Below are 24,157 nucleotides of genomic sequence, written 5' to 3' on the forward strand. Positions count from 1 at the left end.
GTATTAACTTAAGGGGGCTGAATGCTAATCAATTACTGTCGTCGAGCAACAATGAGCCATTTGCAAAAAGACTCCCACGCTTAGCTTCGGCATCACCAACTGATACAATAATATTGTATTCAGACACCGCTGGTATTCAGACACCGCTGGTGATTCACCGTCTCTCACACGGCCCTCTGTTGCTAGTTGAGACTTGCAGAGGTAGATGGAGAGAAAGAGAGAGAGACCAGAGAATAGAAGAAGCGCCACGGGGGCATTCTGACTGTCGAAGCACGTCCTAATCCCGACTATTCATTCGGAGGTTTTTGGGACAAACAAACAATAACCGAGTTCTCATTACTCACTCAATCATTAATCCTTCAAATCGACACAAGGATTATTACTGCGCTTCAACACAGAGCAGGATCAGGCTTGCTGGTGGTCCTGCAGTGTCTACTGCACTTGTGCCATTTCCACCACACCACACATGGGAAACAAGACAGAACGAGGGCCTAACTCACCAAAGCAGGAGGTTAGGTGAGCTTTGTGCTCATCAAATAACGCAGTACCACTGAATGGACACAGGTCTCATGTGGTTTTAGAGACCCTACAAAAGGCGATAAGAGAGAAGAGGTTGACAAATATGTGTAGCATCAATGAGAGGCGGAAAGCCTAAGTCTCCCAGAATGGGGTCATCAAATATTGAGGCCACACAGATGCTTTCGTATTTGTTTAATCGCTTTGGGGCACTTTTCACAAGTATGTGGTCAACTTTCACAACTCTTAGTACAAAACTCAAAAGATGATCGTCAAAAAAGGCAGTTGGTTCAAAGCAGTTGGTTCAATTGACTAAGAACAACACAAAATCACAGTGAGTTTTTCACCAAACCTAATCAGTGTTTCATCTATTTGTGTGGCAGATAGCCTAGCGTTTAGAGCATTGGGCCACTAACTGGAAGGTTACTGGATTGAATAACCGGGCCGACAAGGTGCGAAATCTGTCAAAATGTGCCCTTGAGCAAGACACTTAAACCCCAATTTGCTCCAGGGGTGCCGTACTACTATGGCTGACCCTGTAAGACAACACATTTGACTGCACCTATCTGGTGCACGTGGCGGTCATAACATTTTGTTGGCCTGGTTATTGTCATGCAAAAGTCTGCCAATTAATATAAAACACGTTTAGCATCTCCAATCCTCCACACGTTCAAGCCACTGATTCGCGCCTTTGGAACATCTGCATGTAAAAAAGTAGAATACCTTTATTTAATATATCATCACAAATCATCACAAATTAATTATGTATAATTATGTATTTGTTTGGTCTAAAGAAACATGAAATTAAGAAAATATATGAGTTGGCCTATTTTAGGGCTATGTTGTGTGGCTATGCTCCATGCCATAGGCTGTAGGCGTCTTCATTTAGCTGACAAGATATCCTTATAAATCCCATGCCATTATTTTACTTTATGATTTCATAGTAAGAAGAATATATACTGGACAAAAATAAAAAACGCAACATTTAATGTGAAATAAAAGATACCTGAAATGTTCCATACGCACGAAAAGATTAGATCTCCAAAATGTTGTGCACAATTGTGTTTCCATCCCTGTTAGTGAGCATTTCTCCTTTACCAAAATAATCCATCCACCTGACAGGTGTGGAATATCAAGAAGCTGATTAAACAGCATGATCTTTACATAGGTGCACCTTGTGCTGGGGACAATAAAAGGTCCCTCTAAAAATGTGCAGTTCCGCCACACAACACAATGCCACAGATGTCTCAAGTTTTTGGGGAGCATGCAATTGGCATGCCGACTGCAGAAATGTCCACCAGAGCTGTTCCCAGATAATTGAATATTAATTTCTCCACCAACATCATTTTAGAGAATTTGGCAGTTTGTCCAACCAGTCTTACAATTGCAGACCACGTGTAACCATGCCAGCCCAGGACCTCCACATCCAGCTTCTTCACCTGTGGGATTGTCTAAAACCAGCAACCCAGAAAGCTGATGAAACTGAGGAGTATTTCTGTCTGTAATAAAGCCCTTGTGGTGAAAAACTCATTCTGATTGGCTGGGCCTGGCTCCCCAGTGAGAATTTGGCAGTTTGTCCAGTTTGCTGGTTTTAGACAATCCCACAATCCCACAGGTGAAGAAGCTGGATGTGGAGGTCCTGGGCTGGCATGGTTACACGTGGTCTGCAATTGTAAGACTGGTTGGACAAACTGCCAAAAATGCATGTTGCATTTTTATTTTTGTTCAGTATAATTTAACTTATTTGGCAACTTTAATTGTGAATAATACAAACCTTAGAATGTCTTAGAAAACAAAACATATAATCGGCTGCATGGTGCGACTATAGGCTATTGATGATTTAAGAAAGTAGCCTTGCCTCCGGCTGCACAGTTATTCTCTCATCAAGTGATCAATATATTCACCCATCAGACTATTCTCAATTTAATCTTGCCTTTACTAATATCCCAAATTAGTTTAGATTTAGAATGGCCCATTATCAAATGGGCAGGAACAGGGGCAAAAATACATGTCATCTGTGTGCACTCGAATAGTGAATGGAGGCGGAGTGCTTTCCCACCCGTTTTGTAGGCGACTTCGCTTTTATGGCTGAGCTGTGCTTAACACGAGCAGCTGAGAAATACATACAAGAACATGTATTTCACTCCAAGCATGAACCACTGCTTGCGGAGCATGCTCTCGCTGCCGACAGGTTGCCCATGGGCTCTCCAACCTTGTTCATGCAGCTACCCATTGCTTGATTTGGGAAGCTAAGTGAAATCTGTTCGGGAACAACGATAGTAGTTTTTTTCAACGAAATATTGTCACGGCCCCTCCTCTGCAGTGCAGGGGTGGTTCCTCCTGCAGGCAGAGGAGGGTCGTTAGTGATTGGAGTCACCTGGGCTCAAAGTATTTAAACTGTTTCACTAATCACTCGTCTCTCTCTCTCTCTCTCTCTCTCTCTGCTCCTCCAGGTATGATCCTGTTTTGTTTGTTCCTTTCTAGTTTTGCATAGTTTTCACTCAGTCATTCAGATTCACGCATCCCTGCACTTTACATACACCTTACATTATGATACTTTCACAGTCCTTTTTCTTTGATTAAAGTTAATAGTTTGGTTTATAATAAAGAACCTTTTTGATTGGCCTATACCTGTTGTTCGTGTCCCCTCATTTTTGCCACAGGCTATGATCCGGCCTGTGACAATTTAGTTCACTAAACTGTTGACAGCCCGTCTGCGCGCACGCGAAAGGAATAAAGTAGAGATAGGAGATGGAAACGCATGGCGGTGAGATATTCTGTATGGCTAAAAGGTAATGTGTCACTCAATTAAATATAAAAACATGACCTATTGCTAGGCTATTCAAAATCAAATGCACACATTTTTGGCTAACTAAACCAATCAATTAAACAGCAGCATCGCCTAGGGCTATACGTTCTCTCCGGGACTCATGGATATACATTTTGAAGGGTACAGTAGCACAAGGTAAGCAGTCCTTCCCATATGCATAATAATACAGTCCACACGCAAAGGCGATTACTCAAATTTGTTAACATTGGGAGTATAGGCTAGACCTATTAAGTGCCAAAGACAATCTTAAATCAGTTTGATGTGTAATATGCGGTAGGCTGAGTATTGTATAACAGCACAATCACACTTTTAATTCATTTATTGTATTTTTATAAACCTATGCATATGCATAAACTCTAATATTCATGTGGGTGTTTTGAATTAATCATCATCTTCGAAAGCTACTGTGTTACGCTTTGTAGACATCCACAACAACCATGTTTTACAGTTTCAACCTGCTGTTTATCTTCTTTCTTGGTTACTACATTACCTTTTGACTGGTACTGTGTATATATACACATTTCACATTGCAATACATGTTCATTGAAGTGATTGCCTTTCACAATGCTCACAGTACTTTTAATATGATTATTTTCTGTTAAAAGACATTTTACTATTAACTTAATCGACTGCTCTTAATTGACAATCACTAAAACATCAAATCTATAGGTTTACCAAACATGTAAACCTGTTTGTCTACTACAGATTTGGTGAACATTATGAAAATGTATGTCTGTATTGTAAAAACATTAAGTATGATATATCCTCGAATGTACTTCTATGACTAATCTGATATTGACAATATTAGGGCTGTACTGTATGTAACAAATCAAATCTCAATGTATTGGTCGTGTACAACGTTTAGCAGATGGTACAGCAGGTGTAGCGAAATGCTTGTGTTTCTAGCTTCTACAGTGCAGTAATACAATACCAATAAGCAAATATTCCAGAAGGTTCAAAACAATAAATAAATACACCCCTATTAAAACATGGATCCAAAATTAAGTTGCTGGGATCTTTTTGATGGGGGGGGGGGGGGGGGGGGGTGTCACACCCTGACCTTAGAGATCCCTGTTTATTCTCTAAAGTTTGGTTAGGTCAGGGTGTGACTAGGGTGGGTACTCTAGTTTTTGTATATCTATGTTTTCTTCTTCTTCATTGGCCTAGTATGGTTCCCAATCAGAGGCAGCTGTCTATCGTTGTCTCTGATTGGGGATTATACTTAGGCAGACCTTTTTCCGACCTTCAGTTGTGGGATCTTGTCTTTGTTTGGCTGCATGTATTTTTGCACGGCGAAGCTTTTCGTTCGTTGTATTGTTTATTTTTGATTTTTTTTGCTGGCTCACATTTAAAAAAAAATAGGATGAATTCAAATCACACTGCGCCTTGGTCTACCCTTAACGACGAACGTTACAGGGGGGTTTCACACTATTTTACTAAAACGTCAGTGGCCAATACAGTACTGTCATACCGTAATATATGCCATTTATGTAACAGTCCACACATTTTGGTATGTGTTCCCAATGAGGATAGAACCACCAACTCTGGGGTAACAAGTGCCATGTTCTTATGAGCTCAGCCACGTACAGGACCACTACAATACATAAGTACAATATAATACTAGAAAATACAATACACAATTAATTCACCACAGACTTGTGAAAATAACACCAAAGCGACAAAAAAAAAAAAAAAATGGTAATATGACATTAGTGCAGTCGAAATGCCATATTGTATCTGACTGGAAGTGAGTGTGTGTGTGTTTGGTTAGGGATCCTTCTCCTCCCACACTTCAGAGGGGTATTCCTACACAAATATGTGGGTTCAGACCCTGTCGACTACAGTGTGTCACCATCAGTATTTTATCAAGGAATAACCCACAGTGCAACCCAGGGGCCAAGAACACATATAGAAACACACACATTCATATTACGTAATAAACAAAACACACACACACAGTCTTGTATATCTGAGACTGGGGGGGTCACAGAGGTGCCTGGCCAAATACCGAATTGAGTGTTAAAAAAAAAGAGACAAACTAACATCAAACATTCCAGGGATGCTTCTGGAGTTGACCGGGTGATGCCTTAATATGGAAACTAGTTCAAATGGGGTCTGACTATAGGCTGAATGGACGACCCATAAACTTCTCTGCAGTTAGATGGAAATGTAAAATAAACACCGTTTTAGGGGCACACATGGAGGGACACAGCAGACAGAGCTGCCAGCATCTGGCCACTTAACACACACTGTGGCGCACGCACACACCACACACACACGCATACACATCCGCTCACACACACACTCCTCCTTCTCCCTGTATTCCCCCATTCCTTTCTCCGTTTCCTGCCAGGCTCTGTCACCACTTAGTAAGTGGTTGTTTGTGTTGTGCCTGTCGGTGGCCCATCTCCCCATCTTGGTGGCACCAGGAACAATAGGGTCAGGAAGAGTGGACCCCAGCCTGGGTATGGGCCCAGCCCACAACTGGACCAGACCAACCTATGCAGTAGGAAGTGCTCTGAGGACAGGAAGACGTACAACAATGGAAGGTAAACTACTGTGTGTAAATATAGAGCGTGTGTGTGTGTGTGTGTGTGTGTGTATATGTGTGTGTGTGTGTGTGTGTGTGTGTGTGTGTGTGCCTGCTGGTGCATATTTACTGATGTATTTGTGTGCACATAATGCACGTGCTGGTGTGGGTTTGATGCGTGTGTGTGACAACTTGACTATTCATTCCCTCGGGCCTGGTCAGGCGAGTTCCACCCTTCCCACACTAGCATCACCCAGCTCTCTCTGTATCGCCTTGACAGTTACTACCGGAGCCTGTTTACCCATTATTCATCGTTAGAGAAACAGAGTGAAGAGACAAAACAGCCACCCACGGAGAGCTACATTCCACAACGGTACCGACACGGGATTGTAGGAGATGGATAGAGAAAGTGAGTGAAAGAGAGAAATCTGTATCATGCCTCTACTGAATGCTATCAAATGCTGCAGCTGCAATAAGGCCCCTCAAACTGGCTGCATGACCAACAGACAAACTGGTAGCGCAGGGCAGGGATAGGAGTGGTACCGTACCTTGAAGAAGGCCTTGATAGCGGGCACATGGCTGGCACATTCCGTCCTGCGGTATTCATCCACGTTTGGCCCGACCTGGAGACAAACACAGGAAACACACAGGGGGTGTTGAGCTCTTTTTAACCCAAGCCTCTGTTCACTATCAGAAAGTCTAGGTTCAGTCTTTTGTCATTAGGTACCTGCATGTACACCATTTGACAATGTTAGGGAGTAAGCATAACGTTATTAGCAAGTTACAAATCTTATACGAGATAATTAAGGTACACTGACATTTTTTTGAAGTACAGTATGTTTCACAATTTTCAGATGTGTGTGTGTTTTGCTGGTTACAGATGCACCCCTGACCCACACCACAACATTCCATAAGGTCGCCATAGAGACGGGACCAGCGAAGCACATTGTGAACATTCTAAGCATCTGCTCCCCTGCTTGTGTGTGTGCGCGCGCGTGTGTGTGTGTGTGTGTGTGTGTGCGCTCATCGGTCATCAGTCAGAAGGTAGGCCTGGCGTCCCGAGTCCGCAAGTTCACTGACACATCACACACGTTGACCCCTAACCAACGGGCCAATCAAAACACATCCAACAGTAGCTAGAACCAGTGGGAGACGACAGCTTGAAACAGCTTGCCTATAACCTGATACAGGGTCAGATATTGTTTCATCCTCCTAATGGTTAAAGTTAGGTTTGAGGGTAGAGAATCTGATCCTAGATCTGTGGTTATGGGCAACTTCTACCTCAAGCATCATGTCATTGGAATTCATCAGGTAACATACTGTATGGCATGTCCATACGACTGTATGAGAGGGCCATGCTGTAGTGGATGACACTCACCCAGCAGATCATGGCGACCCGAGGGCCTCCTGTCTCGGCTGAGCCAGCCCTGCAGAGCCCATACAAAGGCCTGGCTATGTGGAACTTCCCTGACAACTCCACCACTCCACCCGCTGTAGGACAGACAGGGAGGAGAGAGAGAAAGAGAGAGGAGAGAGAGAGCTTAATAAACACCACCAACTTTCCGTCTTTATCATTTAAAGGGGAAAAAGTCACAATAAAACAATGAAGTGGAAAGTTAGAACTGTCCAGTTAGCTTTAGTCATTTCAGCAAGCCATGACCACCATCTCACATTGTTCTGAAATGGATTCTGTAGTGAGAAACAGGTAAGATTGGCATTCCTAAAACATTATTTTATTGAAATGTAATTTTATTGGCTATTTTAATTTATAGGATTCAAATAACAATTCATAAATATATTACCCAACATCCAATGTGGACCAAAATTCTTGATGAGTAAGCCACCCACGGAGGGCCCCACACCCCGTGCCAATCCCACCCCAACAACCAACATACAGTATCAGCTATCTATGTTTGACAAGTAGTATGAAGCTGTGGCTTGGAGTATTGCTTCTCCATACTATGTAATGTATTCCCTGTGAATCTGGTGATTTTTCCCACCCCTTGTTCAGAGAAATGTGTAATTGATGTCCCTTGCATTATCTACCATAAAGTAATGTGAAAGTACCAGGTTCTGACAACTAGACACCGCTGTTCCTGCTATACCACCACACTCTTTTATAAATGTTGCTGGTGTCATGTGTTTATTAAATAGATCACAACATTTCCTTTGCAACTTTGGATAGAAAACCAATAGATTCGGCGCACGATGAAAATAAATTGTGTGGTCATCCACACAATTCAAGCCAACCAGTTGTTAGGGTGGGATTGGCATGGGGTGTGGGGAGGTCTGTGGGTGGCTTTTGACACATTTTTGGGGATTCCTCGTCTTAATCATTGTAAGGAAGAAGTTTGGTACAAATCGGATTTTGGGTATTATATTTATTGTCTGAATCCTAAAAATGCAAATGGCCAATTTGGGTGCAATCAATTAGCTTATCAGATATCAAATGATATTTCACCAAAATAATATTTCAGGAATGCTAATCGTATCTGTTACTAACTACAGGTGGAACTACCCTTTACCTCCAGAGTCAGCCAGTTTGAGGTTGTTGGTGACCCCATCGTAGGTAAATAGAGCCCTGTGGAGAGATAGAGAAAGACAGCTTAGGGACAGGAGCACAAACACACTACATCATCACAACCATGGATCCAGCGATTCAGTGAGCCAACATTTGGTTTGTTACAGCTTTGCACTAGTATCGCGTAGCAGGTAGCCTAGCGGTTAAGAGCATTGTGCCAGTAACAGAAAGGTTGCTGGTTTAAATCCCTGAGCTGACTACGTAAAAAATATGTTAATGTGCCCTTGAGCAAGGCACTTAACCCTAGTTGCCGAGTTGTGCAGGGTTCTAAGGCACTGCATCCAGTGGTGTAAAGTACTTAAGTAAAAATACTTTAAAGTACTAGTTAAGTCGTTTTTTGGGGGTATCTGTACTTTACTTTTTATATTTTATACTACTTATACTTCACTACATTTCTTAAGAAAATATTGTACTTTTTACTCCATACATTTTCCTTGACACCGAAACGTTCTCGTTCCATTTTAATGCTTAGCAGGACAGGAAAATAGTCCAATTCACACACTTATCAACAGAACATCCCTGGTCATCCCTACGGTCTCTGATCTGGAGGACTCACTAAACACACTTGCTTAATTTGTAAATGACGTCTGAGTGTTGGAGTGTGCCCCTGGCTTTCCGTAAAGAAAATAAAAAACAAGAAAATGGTGCCACCTGGTTCGCTTAATAAGATATTTGAAATGATTTATACTTTTACTTTCGATACTTAAGTATATTTTAAACCAAATACTTTTAGACTTCTACTCAAGTAGAATTTTACTTCAACTTGAGTCATTTTCTATTAAGGTATCTAGACTTTTACTCAAGTACCCACATTTGGGTACTTCTTCCACCACTGACTGCATCTCAGTGCTAGAGGTATCATTACAGACCCTGGTTCGATTCCAGACTGTATCACAACCGGCCGTGATTGGGAGTCCCATAGGGGGGCACACAATTGGCCCATCGTCGTCCGGGTTAGGGTTGGGCCGGGGTAGGCAGTCATTGTAAACAAGAATTTGTTCTTAACTGACTTGCCTAGTTAAATAAAAGTAAATAAACCAAAATAAGCAGTTTGAAGAAGGTTGCTAAATATCTCTAGTGCAATTGCTAACTAGTGTTAGCGCAATGACTTGAAGTCTATGGGTATCTGCTAGCACCCAGATACCCATAGACTTCCAGTCAGTGTGCTAGATACACAAACTCCCAGTCATTGCGCTAACGCTAGTTAGCATTGGCTCATGAAAATTCCCCTAACATAATGGACATGCATACAAATGGTATCCACAAGTTCATCTGACTCTGGGGAGGTAGATAAAGGGCCTCATTGCCAAAATATCATTTTAAGTCGACAGTACACGCACACACGCTCATACGCACTCTCATATACGTGCAAACGCATGCATGCACACACGCATGCACGCACACACACACACACACAGTTGGCATTGGTTGTGCATACTTTTGCCTAAATCCTAGCGAGCATTCCCAGAGAGTGATGCCTGTCCAAAATGTGCCAGCAGATGAGCTCTGTTCAAGCATGACTCTCTCCCTTTCCTCTCATTCCATCCCTCGCTCTTTCTTCCTCTCCGTTATGCCTGTTCATTAATTTTTTTTTACCCTTATTTGACCTTGTTGGCGAAGGGCCCTGTGTAAGACAGTGAGGCACTTATTACACAACATCTGAACAATAGCACACTGTGACATTATTCCCTCAGTCTCACCTGGAACCCATGTAAGCTATGCTCGGTGCACTGCAGGGTTTCCGTTCCACACAAGAAAACCTGGCCTGCTGCTCTCTGCTCACTCAAGTCACACACTCTCTCAAAGAGGACGTTCGTACCGTAATGAGATCCCTGAAAATATGCAACACTACACACACACACACACACACACATACTACCTGCCCTCCAGGACACCGACACCACCCGATGTCACAGGAAGGCCATAAAGATCATCAAGGACAACAACCACCCGAGCCACTGCCTGTTCACCCCGCTATCATCCAGAAGGCGAGGTCAGTACAGGTGCATCAAAGCTGGGACAGAGAGACTGAAAAACAGCTTCTATCTCAAGGCCATCAGACTGTTAAACAGCTACCACTAACATTGAGTGGCTGCTGCCAACACACTGACTCAACTCCAGCCACTTTAATAATGGGAATTGATGGGAAATGATGTAAATATATCACTAGCCACTTTAAACAATGCTACCTTATATAATGTTACTTACCCTACATTATTCATCTCATATGCATATGTATATACTGTACTCTATATCATCGACTGTATTCTTATGTAATACATGTATCACTAGCCACTTTAACTATGCCACTTTGTTTACATACTCATCTCATATGTATATACTGTACTCGATACCATCTACTGCATCTTGCCTATGCTGCTCTGTACCATCACTCATTCATATATCTTTATGTACATATTCTTTATCCCTTTACACTTGTGTGTATAAGGTAGTAGTTTTGGAATTGTTAGCTAGATTACTCGTTGGTTATTACTACATTGTCGGAACTAGAAGCACAAGCATTTCGCTACACTCGCATTAACATCTGCTAACCATGTGTATGTGACAAATACAATTTGATTTGACACACACACACACACACACACACACACACACACACACACACACACACACACACACACACACACACACACACACACACACACACACAAGATGGCGTATAGGCATAACAGTAGGTTCATTCACATGACCGAGGCTGGTAGCATAGCCAAACATAGGACTTTTGTTTGGCTGTCCCATCAGACCACTTCACCAGTATCATCATAATATAAAATATGTTTTGCTGTCCCATACATCGGATAGGTGCAGTGAAATGTGTTGTTTTACAGGGTCAGCATAGTAGTACAGCACACCTGGAGCAAATTAGGGTTAAGTGCCTTCCACTGAAAAATACTTACTTTCCACCATAGTTTGCAAATAAATTCATAAAAAATTCTACAATGTGATTTTTTGTGATTTTTCCCCCTCATTTTGTCTGTCATAGTTGAAGTGTACCTATGATTACAGGCCTCTCTCATCTTTTTAAGTGGGAGAACTTGCACAATTGGTGGCTGACTAAATACTTTTTTGCCCCACTGTATATGAATAAATACAAATAAGAGAGAGAGAGAATATGTGATCTCTATGCCCTACGAGCAAAACACCATGAACCATTCACCTCACTTTCAAGCCCATGAGAAACAGAGCAGAAACAGTTTACTGTTGAGACAGTGCCTGCCAACCTCTCTCCGACTCGGATTACTTTATGGAGTCACATATAGTGTAGAGCATGACAGGACAGGTAACATTGAATATCACATCATTTGTTCAAGTTTCTCCCATTGAGACGTTGATAGATTTTTCTTTTTTTTAAAGAGCCTTTTCAAATTTCACCAGTATCAGCACATTGACAAATTAGATTACATCACACATTTGCCTTGTGAGCTAAGGACAGAGGCATTGACGTTTTTCTATATGAATCTCCTATACAAGGCATATACAGTAGAGTACAGTAAAGTAGGGACCTCAACAAAGACAGAATAGAAGACAATATAAGGAAGAGGTCACTGTGGCTAGTGCTGGCCAGAGGCAGGCCATTCTAAAAGACCCACACAGTAGCCCACAGACACTGAGGACATTGATTGACCCTTAAACCTGACCTCTATAAAGACCTCAGCAGACAGGCTAATTGGGTAACCATGTCTGAATTAGTGAATGATTGTGAAATCATTGTGCAAAATGAATAAGTCAATGTGTGTGAGTGTGTGTGTGAGATGAGTGATGAGGAACAGTGTTGGGGAAATGAGACACAAAAGTAACATGTCACAAAAAGAACGATCTACAGTAATATATGACTTTTAGGAGTAACAGAGTAATTCAACGAGTTACTGTCTTCAAATATTGTTATATTATTACAGTTTAAGCAAATGTATCCGTTACTTTCAGAATCATGTTATACAGTGCCTTGCGAAAGTATTCGGCCCCCTTGAACTTTGCGACCTTTTGCCACATTTCAGGCTTCAAACATAAAGATATAAAACTGTATTTTTTGTGAAGAATCAACAACAAGTGGGACACAATCATGAAGTGGAACGACATTTATTGGATATTTCAAACTTTTTTAACAAATCAAAAACTGAACAATTGGGCGTGCAAAATTATTCAGCCCCCTTAAGTTAATACTTTGTAGCGCCACCTTTTGCTGCGATTACAGCTGTAAGTCGCTTGGGGTATGTCTCTATCAGTTTTGCACATTTTTTCCCATTCCTCCTTGCAAAACAGCTCGAGCTCAGTGAGGTTGGATGGAGAGCATTTGTGAACAGCAGTTTTCAGTTCTTTCCACAGATTCTCGATTGGATTCAGGTCTGGACTTTGACTTGGCCATTCTAACACCTGGATATGTTTATTTTTGAACCATTCCATTGTAGATTTTGCTTTATGTTTTGGATCATTGTCTTGTTGGAAGACAAATCTCCGTCCCAGTCTCAGGTCTTTTGCAGACTCCATCAGGTTTTCTTCCAGAATGGTCCTGTATTTGGCTCCATCCATCTTCCCATCAATTTTAACCATCTTCCCTGTCCCTGCTGAAGAAAAGCAGGCCCAAACCATGATGCTGCCACCACCATGTTTGACAGTGGGGATGGTGTGTTCAGCTGTGTTGCTTTTACGCCAAACATAACGTTTTGCATTGTTGCCAAAAACTTCAATTTTGGTTTCATCTGACCAGAGCACCTTCTTCCACATGTTTGGTGTGTCTCCCAGGTGGCTTGTGGCAAACTTTAAACAACACTTTTTATGGATATCTTTAAGAAATGGCTTTCTTCTTGCCACTCTTCCATAAAGGCCAGATTTGTGCAATATACGACTGACTGATTGTTGTCCTATGGACAGAGTCTCCCACCTCAGCTGTAGATCTCTGCAGTTCATCCAGAGTGATCATGGGCCTCTTGGCTGCATCTCTGATCAGTCTTCTCCTTGTATGAGCTGAAAGTTTAGAGGGACGGCCAGGTCTTGGTAGATTTGCAGTGGTCTGATACTCCTTCCATTTCAATATTATTGCTTGCACAGTGCTCCTTGGCATGTTTAAAGCTTGGGAAATATTTTTGTATCCAAATCCGGCTTTAAACTTCTTCACAACAGTATCTCGGACCTGCCTGGTGTGTTCCTTGTTCTTCATGATGCTCTCTGCGCTTTTAACGGACCTCTGAGACTATCACAGTGCAGCTGCATTTATACGGAGACTTGATTACACACAGGTGGATTGCATTTATCATCATTAGTCATTTAGGTCAACATTGGATCATTCAGAGATCCTCATTGAACTTCTGGAGAGAGTTTGCTTCACTGAAAGTAAAGGGGCTGAATAATTTTGCACGCCCAATTTTTCAGTTTTTGATTTGTTAAAAAAGTTTGAAATATCCAATAAATGTCATTCCACTTCATGATTGTGTCCCACTTGTTGTTGATTCTTCACAAAAAAATACAGTTTTATATCTTTATGTTTGAAGCCTGAAATGTGGCAAAAGGTCGCAAAGTTCAAGGGGGCTGAATACTTTCGCAAGGCACTGTATACACACACACACACACACACACACACACACACACACACACACACACACACACACACACACACAGTTGAAGTCGGAAGTTTACATACACTTAGGTTGCAGTCATTAAAACTTGTTTTCAACCCTCCACAAATTTCTTGTTAACAAACTATAGTTTACGCAATCTACTTTGTGCATGACAAGTAATTTTTCCAACAATTGGAAAACAGACAGATTATTTCACTTATAATTCACTGTATCATAATTCCAGTGGGTCAGAAGTTTACAAACACTAAGTTGACTGTGCCTTTAAACAGCTTGAAAAATTCCAGAAAATGATGTCATGGCTTTCGAAGCTTCTGATAGGCTAATTGACATCATTACAGTCAATTGGAGGTGTACCCGTGGATGCATTTCAAGGCCTACCTTCAAACTCAGTGCCTCTTTGCTTGACATCATGGGAAAATCAAAAGAAATCAGCCAAGACCTCAGAAAAACAAATTGTAGACTTCCACAAGTCTGGTTCATCCTTGGGAGCAATTTCTAAACGCCTGAAGGTGCCAATTTCATCTGTACAAACAATAGTACGCAAGTATAAACACCATGGGACCTCGCAGCCTTCATAAAGCTCAGGAAGGAAACGCGTTTTGTCTCCTAGAGATGAACGTACTTTGGTGCGAAAAGTGCAAATCAATCCCAGAACAACAGCAACGGACATTGTGAAGATGCTGGAGGAAACGATTACAAAAGTATCTATATCCACAGTGAAACGAATCCTCTACCGACATAACCTGAAATGCCGCTCAGCAAGGAAGAAGCCACTGCTCCAAAACCGCTATTAAAAAGAAAGGAAGACAGGGTCCTGAAAAAAGGACGTTTCGCTGAGTTTATATATACACACACTACCACTCAAAAGTTTGGTGTCACTTAGAAATGTCCTTGATTTTGAAAGAAAAGCTCATTATTTGGCTATTAAAATAACATCAAATTGATCAGAAATACAGTGTAGACATTGTTAATGTTGTAAATGACTAATTGTAGCTGGAAACGGCAGGTTTTTTTTAATGGAATATCTACATAGGTATACAGAGGCCCATTATCAGCAACCATCACTCCTGTGTTCCAATGGCACATTGTGTTAGCTAATCCAAGTTTATACATTTTAAAAGGCTAATTGATCATTAGACAATATTTACCAAGTAGGCTAGAATAAAAAGTAAGAATGATGCTCCAGATACTCAACTAGTCTAAAATAGGCCCAGTTTTTGGCTTCTTTAACAACGGTTTTCAGCTGTGCTCACATAACCCTTTTGCAATTTTCTAATGATCAATTAGCCTTTTAAAATGATAAACTTGGATTAGCCGTTTCCAGCTACAATAGAAATTTACAACATTGGCAATGTCTACACTCCATTTCTGATCAATTCAATGTCATTTTAAATCTTTCAAAAACAAGGACATTTCTAAGTGACCCCAAACTTTTGAAAGGTAGAGTATATATATAAAACATGTTTAAATTATTATTTGGTTTGGGGCACCTCCGCCTTGCAGGTGGCTACGGAGGTGTGTGGTACGCCACTGCTTATAACTGTAACAAATAATATCCAGCTCAGACCTCCAGCTATGCATTTGGTTTGCTAACCTGCTAGCTAAGTGGCTAGATGTCAAGGGCAAGCTTCTTGGTTACAGCAGAGACGTTCAATCCCCTCCTGGATCAAGAGCCCTGTTGCCTGTACGGTGCATTCGGAAAGTAATCAGACCCCTATACTTTATCAAAATGTTGTTACGTTACAGCCTAATTCTAAAATGGATTTAAACAAAAAAATCAAAGCAAAAACAGGTATTTAGAAATTTTAGCAAATATATTCAAAATCAAACACTGAAATATCACATTTATGTAAGTATTCAGACCCTTTACTCAGTACTTTGTTGAAGCACCGTTGGCAGCAATTACAGCCTTGAGTCGTCTTGGGTATGAAACTACAAACTTGGTACACACCTGTATTTGGGGAGTTTCTCCCATTTTTCTCTGCAGATCCTCTCAAACTCTATCACGTTGGATGGGGAGCGTCGCTACCCAGGTATTTTCAGGTCTCTCCAGAGATGTTCAGTCGGGTTCAAGTCCGGGCTCTGGATCGGCCACTCGACATTCAGAGACTTGTCCTGAAGCCACTCCTGCGTTGTCTTGGCTGTGTGCTGTGGGTTGTGGTCCTGTTGGAAGGTGAACCATTGCCCCAGTCTGAGGTCCTGAGAGCTGTGGAGTAGGTTTTCATCAAGGATCTCTCTGTAATTTGCTCCATTCATCTTTCCCTCTATCCTGGGTAGTCTCCCAGTCCCTGCTGCTGAAAAACATCCCAACAGAACGATGCTGCCACCACCATGCTTCACCATAGGGATGGTGCCAGGTTTCCTCCAGACGTGACGCTTGGCATTCAGACCAAAGAGTTCAATCTTGGTTTCTTCAGACCAGGGAATCTTGTTTCTCGTGATCTGAGAGTCCTTTAGGTGCCTTTTGGAAAACTCCAAGCGGGCTGTCAAGTGCCTTTTACTGAGAAATGGCTTTCATCTGGCCACTCTACCATCCATGCCTGATTCGTGGAGTGCTGCATATATGGTTGTCCTTCTGGAAGGTTCTCCCATCTCCACAGAGGAACTCTGGAGCTCTGTCAGAGTGATCATCGAATTCTTGGTCACCTCCCTGACCAAGGTCCTTCTCCCCCAATTGCTCAGTTTGGCCGGGCGGCCAGCTCTAGGAAGAGTCTTGGTGGTTCCAAACTTCTTCCATTTAAGAATGGAGGCCACTGTGCTCTTGGGGACCTTCAATGCTGCAGACATTTTTTGGTAACCTTCCCCAGATCTGTGCTTCAACACAAGCCTGTCTTGGAGCTGTACGGACAATTCCTTCAACCTTATGGCTTGGTTTTTGCTCTGACATGCATTGTTAACTGTGGGACCTTTTGTAGACAGGTGTGTGCCTTTCCAAATCATGTCCAATCAATTGAATTGAAGGATGATCAATTGTAACAGGATGCAACTGAGCTCAATGTTGATTCTCATAGAAAAGGGTCTGAATACTTTTTTTCTTTTCCTAAAAACCTTGTTTTTGCTTTGTCATTATGGGGTATTGTGTGTAGATTGATATTTTTTTAAATCAACTTTAGAATAAGGCTGTAACATAAGAAAATGTGGGAAAAGTCTAGGGGTCTGCAGACTTTCCGAATGCACTGAATCTCACTCCAGATATCTCCCTGGACTCATTTAGTAGCAGCTAGATTTCGGAGGTCCGGATTGGATGCATGTAGTAACTGTCCCATTACAGAGAATATCCTAGCTCCATACAAGGAATTAAGGGTAATGCGTATCTGGAACATTTTTGTTCAGAATTGATAAAGATATCCCATGATATTGACCCTAACAGCCGCTGGATGCACGGACCGTAACAGCTTCTGGTTTGTCAGCATTTTGAACTTGCAAACTCTGAGATGTTTGTTCAGGGCACAGATGTCTAGAATGAGGCGTAAACCCCTGTCCCATTCCGGAACCAGGAAATATCGACTGTACCAGCCGAACAGGGCATCCGGGAAAGTCGCCATTGGTAACCCCAAGCTTCCTCAGGAATGCTTACACGCCTTTCCAGGGAGTTTGCATGCAGCATATGGCAATGCGCACATGGACTGGTTTGAGCGAGGGCCGTCTGAGCGTGTGAACATCTCTCAAGAGAAATAGTATAACCACACGACTGGGGGCATGATCTCGACCCCGAACCCGGCTTAGCCATTGTCGTCTCGGTTGCTTTCTTAGCCATCTTACTCATTGCTCCAGCAAATTGAAGAATAACTAAGTGTTTGTGATTAGGAAACTTGTGAGAACAAATACAAAAACTTCAGCACATAATGTCAAGGGGGTGAGCACGCTCTACCACTATGGGATAGTTTAGTTGGTGCAACGTAAGACAGTCTCGTTTTCCAATTGTTTGTTTTTGTACCACGAATCGTTCCTATTCAAACCGAGGTGAAGAGCGTAATAATTGATAGAGTGAATCCAAGCCTCGCGGTTATTCGCCTGCGGAAGGTGGGGCTTCCAGCGAGGCACAGATTTCATTGGCCTTGTGAATCATTCAACCAAAGTCGCGAGAGTTCGACTCCCAATAGTATGATGTACCGAAGTTGACTGACTGAAAAGGAAACCCCTGTTAGTGTTTGCAGTATGCTGGCTCAGCGTGCGACAAGGCAGACTGACACAGCTCTCTCTGGGGGTTGTGGTGGGAACATGACCATACACAACACATTCAGTAGCCTGGCTTAGATTCAGCTCATCTCTACCAAGCACAACCACCACAAAAGCCATGCACCCATCCATTGTGTCTGTCTGACTGAGCCTTGTGTCGGTCTGTCTAGCTTCATCATATGAGTGACCTAAGTCTCGGTTTCCCACTTGAGATCAATGTGAATAACTGGTGGAAGCCATGCCCTTGGCTGCTCCACTCTGATTAGTGCTAGAGGCATTCCCAAAGGTCAGAGGTCACCGTCTGCAACAGGGTCCGGTTCAAAGGTCACAGAGGCACGGAAGGAATTGTGATTGCATGCACAAATTCTCAACCCACAGGGAGTTGGCTGGCTGTGAGGGTCCACAGTGTTTAACAGGCTTGCTTTGTTAAGGTCTGTGGGAGTCAGGCTCTCACATATAGAGATGCAAATTCAGGCCACAGGCATGCTTCCCAGATCAAAACGCCACAAATGAATAAACAGATTTAACGATACAATCAATGTATAATAACTCATGTTGTACTTCACGTCGATAGGGTGTGGCTAAATAATACAGTGGATTCAACACATTTTTGCCATGGTGCAGAGAGAAAATGTTGCCGTTTTAAAGCTAATATTCTGCTATTCTACACTTTTTGCCATGGGGCAGGGGAAAAAATATGGGATAGCTAATAGGATCCAGAGTGAGTCTCTCTCTCTCTCTCTCTCTCTATCAGATTTGCAACTTCCCTGGATGTGGTGTGGCCAAAGCCACAGTCCTACTTCATGTGTGGGTGCAGCTGTTAGCATACCGTAAATACCATCGTATATAGAGAAACAAAATAACCACCGCAATTCAATACAGGAGCTTCTCATCTAAACCATATTACACATAGTGTTGCACACTTGATTCATGAAATGATTCACAAATGTGTGGGGATTTTAAAAGCCTTTCGTTTTAAATGTTGCTAACAGAGGGGAAAAAAATACTGTCTGCTAGCATTAAGGTTTTTCTCGCAGGGACACGTGGAGTGGAAGAGCCGTCGTCTTTACACTGTACCAAAGATAGATCAATTGAGCTTGTTCACTCAGGCCGTTTACCATATAAAAAAAAAGTGTTAATTTAGGTCTACTTAACCATAGACTTCAATGCAATGCAATGCAATATCAGCTGGGTCTGGTCTACTTCGTTAATTCACTTTTCATTGAACGAGAAACAAAATGGGGGGGAAAAAAAACAGCGAGTGTCAGCAATGTCTGTCTGTTCCACTCAAGGTTTGTGGTGTAGATGTCTCCCACACTACATCCGAAGGTAGTGTGAGAGACATCTCTTAGAGAGAGATATCTGATTCTAGATGTGCCTCTTTACACGACGTACTGCATCTCCCCTGGACCTAGTTGGTGTCGTCTAGGCCGTGTAATGTAAAGGTGTCCTGTCTTTCTCTTCACACACGTGGGTTTCCTGCGTGTACAGGCTGATTGGAATAACAGACCAAGCTCTGTACAGCAGCCCACTTCAACGCCAGCCAACTATGAGCTCAGACAGAGAGGGAAGGATAGAAGAAGAAAAAGGTGGACAGCGAAAAAGGGGGATGTTGGGAAGGAGAAAGAAGGAGGGGGGGGGGGGGGGGGAATTACCAAGGTGGACAGTGGAGACAAAGTGAGGATAGGGAGAACAAAAGAGAAGGATTTGAAAGGAAGAGAGAAGAGAACAAGAAAGATGCTGTCATAACTAGGAACTTTGTCAAATATTTTTGTGGAAGCAATTAACAATGGTAATTACATTACTGGAGCCGACCAAGCTAACCTCAATGAAGTCATAAACAAACAAGGCGAAGATTGAGCATGCACATTGTCTTTTGCACACACACACACACACACACAAAGTGATTTCAATGGGTCTTTCTCTATTCTGATTGTTTTATACTGTTCAATTCAACTTCAACCAAAAATAATTTTCAGCATTTTAATCCATTTCTGCATTTCCTGCACTCATTCGAGATCCTTTCCACACTACCATGGCTACATTGAATGTTCTCTCTTAGCTACTTCATGTAGGCCTGATTACCAACAACGACGAGACAGCCTACAGGGAGGAGGTGAGGGCCCTGGCAGAGTGGTGCCAGGAAAATAACCTCTCCCTCAACGTCAACAAAATGAAGGAGATGATCGTGGACTTCAGGTCACAGAAGAAGGAGCACGCCCCTCTCCCCATCCACATGAAGGTGAAAATCTTCAAGTTCCTCGGCGTACACATCACTGACAATCTGAAATGGCCCACCCACGCAGACAGGAGCCTCGTCAACCTCAGGAGGCTGAATAAATTCGACTTGGCCCCTAAAACCCTCACAAACTTTTACAGATGCACGTCACCAGGGGGCACACTGCCTACCCTCCAGGACACCTACAGCACCCGATGTCACAGGAAGGCCAAAAAGATCATCAAGGACATCAACCACCCGAGCCGAGGCCTGTACACTTCGCTATCATCCAGAAGGCAAGGTCAGTGCATCACAGCTGGGACCGAGAGAGAGAAAAACAGCTTCTATCTCAAGGCCATCAGAATGTTAAATAGCCATCACTAGCCGGCTACCACCCGGTTAGTCAACATTGCACCTAGAAGCTGCTGCCCTACAGTATGTACATTGACATGGCATCACTAGTCACTTTAATAATGTTTACATACTGCTTCACTCATTTCATACAGTTGAAGTCGGAAGTTTACATACACTTAGGTTGGAGTCATTAAAACTTGTTTTTCCACTCCACAAATGTCTGGTTAACAAACTATAATTTTGGCAAGTCGGTTAAGACATTTCCTTTGTGGATGACAAGTACATTTTCCAACAATTGTTTACAGGCAGATTATTTCACTTATAATTCACTGTATCACAATTCCAGTGGGTCAGAAGTTTACATACACTAAGTTAACTGTGCCTTTAAACAGCTTGGAAAGTTCCAGAAAATTATGTCATGGCTTTAGAAGCTTCTGATAGGCTAATTGACATCATTGAGTCAATTGGAGGTGTACCTGTGGGTGTATTTCAAGGCCTACCTTCAAACTCAATGCCTCTTTGCTTTACCTTCATTGTAGAAGGTAAAGTAAAAACCCATACTGGTCCGTGCATCAATTCCGGTATATCGTAAAACACGGTATACCGCCCAGCCCCAACACACACACACACACATACACACGCAAGCACACACACAGAGGGAGAGAAAGAGAAAGCCAGTAACCTCACCAATCGTTTATTTTGGACAGCAGCAGAGCCTGTAGTACCTCCAAACACGCTCTGCTCGTCGAGTTCAAAGATGAACATGACATAAGCAGATGGTGCAGTACAGAGGAGAGGGCTAAGATTTTGCTTAAAGACACACTCCAGGGGTTTTTGAATGTTTCCTGCGGAAAAGTGATATCCCAAGTATAAATACAATAAAAGTACACACACTAAAGGGTCATTTTAAAACATTTTGAGCAGAATATATATATTTTTTTTTTGACACGACTGCAAACTTAAAGGAGTAGAGCATGCATGGACTGAGGCTGATGGGAATTTGTGATGTCATCGGCCTCCCCCCCTTGCTTGAGGAACAATGGAGGAAAAGCACCCCCACCACCACCACATGTGCTTTGTCATGACATACCTGGTAAATCAGCTGTTAAACGAGGTGAAAAGACTGGAATGTCACTTAATAGTCAGGCTTTTACCATTCCCTAGTCCCTCTCAGCCATTTTACTGTGTGTGTGTGTGTGTGTGTGTGTGTGTGTGTGTGTGTGTGTGTGTGTGTGTGTGTGTGTGTGTGTGTGTGTGTGTGTGTGTGTGTACGCGCGCGACACACCACACTGAACAAAAGTATCTTCCTGTTCCGAACTCTAAACAGACTTGGATCCTAAATGTACACTGTATTACTGTCTTTCCGCCGGTGGCTTATTGTCAGATCATTCCAGAATGTTTTGTGAAGTCTAAAATTCACGTTTACATCCTTTACTTGAATGATGAGAACAGCAACCCCATGTCTTGCAAAATACTGCCGTTGTACAACAAACAGGTACATAACCTCCAAAAAACAACCGGCATCATTTAAAAAAAAGTTTTATCATCACCCTTTTCTTTTGTCTCACTCTCTACCCATCCTACACAAAATGGCATATCTTTCCACTCTAACTCCCTTGTTTCCACGCTTTCCAGCCTACACCTCGCCTACAAAACAATAGTAACATCCCTAGTCACAGACAACCCCTCTGTTGAAGACAGTGGAGAGTGGAGAGATTTGTAGGGTGCATACTCGGGTACATGATACAACTTCCTGTAGACACAGAGATAGTGGGGACCAGATGGTTCGGTTTCACGCCAAGATATACTACTTAGAGCTAACTCTTAACGGGATATCTAGGGGAAGCCATCTTGTTTTTATGGTATATCTGTGCTCTGGGTATGACAGAACATCAGTCAAGAGCGCTCCCTCCTTTTTCCCCCAAAAAGGTATCTCTTTGGTGATAACTATGGAGTGAGAATGAGAGGTTGTGTTGTGTCCTCCCAATCTTTTCAACCTCTACTTTCCTCTGTTCTTCTTTTCGTTGCCATCTATTGGTCTCTTCTTTTTTTTTCCCCCCCGTTATTAATTTTTCCTCCTACATCTTCCCCTTCATGTTAATTTTCTCTTTCCTCCCCCCATTCTTCCTCTCCCTCTTGGCTCCGTGTCTGAGCTGTGTCCTGGGCTCAGGCTACTATTTATAGCCATTAGCCAGTCAGTCAAGTCTGTGTGTCTGACTGTGTGTTGGAGTGGAGACAGACTGGAGCTGTGTGGAAGAACACGGAGACGTCGCTCAGCTCAGTACTCATTTCCTCTCTCCAAACACGGACAAAAACAGCCAGACCAGACCAGGCTTGGTGCCAGCACAGTGAACCTGTCGGTCAATGCCTCCGTCTGAGTGGAACGGCTGTACAGTATACAGGGGTAGCTATGGGCTGCTTCTGTTTCTCCTCCGTGTGAGGTGATGGGGAATCAGAATAAACATCCTGACCGACTTACCTGATGCGGTGGAGCGCCATGGGGCGAACACATTCCTCTAACAGTGGGTCGGGCGCAGACAAAAATAAGTCTTAAAGACTTAAGTGCACTGTGAGCAGTGGGAAAAAAAGGCGGGGGAAAAATATCAAATGCCTTATTAAAAAAAAAATGATATTCACTTGGACAATATTGCACTGAATGTGTCCACGTGGACACCATAACAACCAAGCCCTTTTCCCAATAGGGCTTCCGACATTGACCGAAGACCATCACAATAAGAAAGGCCTTTCGCTTCAGTAAGCGTTGACAGGTGGAAGTCAGGTCAGGAGATTTAGACTGTGGCTGAGCCATGGTGTTCATGAAAACCTCTCTGAGCTCATCGAAACCCAATAGGGGAAATTACCTGTGCATAGAGAGATGAAGGGGGAGAGATAAAAAAAAGGGGTAGAGAGCCCCGCTCCAGCTATAGTGAGTACAGTCATTCAGGTACACCGCAGACAGGGATGGACAGGACGGACAGACACACACAGACAGAGATCCCCTCACAGAGCCAGCAGCCGTCCAATATAATGAGAGCTGGTGGGGGAATGCATGAGGAGGTACATACAGGGGGACAGGCACACAGGGACGGACGGGGGATAAAGGAACACACATACTGTAGCCAAGAAAGGAGCAAGCCAAACTGCCTCAGGCCAACACATTGTAATATCCCCTTTATTATCATCTCAGCTGCTGGTTAGCATTTAGCATGCTAGTCTAACCCGTACAGAGTGGAGATGGACGACCAGGGAGGCCCACAGGAGATGTCGCTGTACTTGTTGGGAAGAGAATAAAACGCAGCTGAGGTGCCATTTCCAGTGTCCGTAGTGTCAGAGAATGTGTTTTTCACATTAGTAT

The 24,157-nt window shown here is 42.8% G+C and overlaps 1 protein-coding gene across 1 annotated transcript in view; it reads right to left on the minus strand.

The window, feature by feature from the left end:
• Nucleotides 1–24,157, minus strand: part of LOC110535705 (drebrin-like protein B) — a 64,367-nt gene that overhangs the window by 7,723 nt on the left and 32,487 nt on the right. The window contains exons 2-4 of the mRNA XM_021620890.2: nt 8,402–8,457; nt 7,255–7,367; nt 6,425–6,499 (exon numbers count right to left, since the gene is read on the minus strand). Coding sequence (XP_021476565.1) covers nt 6,425–6,499; nt 7,255–7,367; nt 8,402–8,457 — 244 coding nt within the window. The remainder of the gene's footprint in view (nt 1–6,424; nt 6,500–7,254; nt 7,368–8,401; nt 8,458–24,157) is intronic.

Source organism: Oncorhynchus mykiss, chromosome 11, assembly GCF_013265735.2.
Source record: "Oncorhynchus mykiss isolate Arlee chromosome 11, USDA_OmykA_1.1, whole genome shotgun sequence".
NCBI classification, from domain to species: domain Eukaryota; kingdom Metazoa; phylum Chordata; class Actinopteri; order Salmoniformes; family Salmonidae; genus Oncorhynchus; species Oncorhynchus mykiss.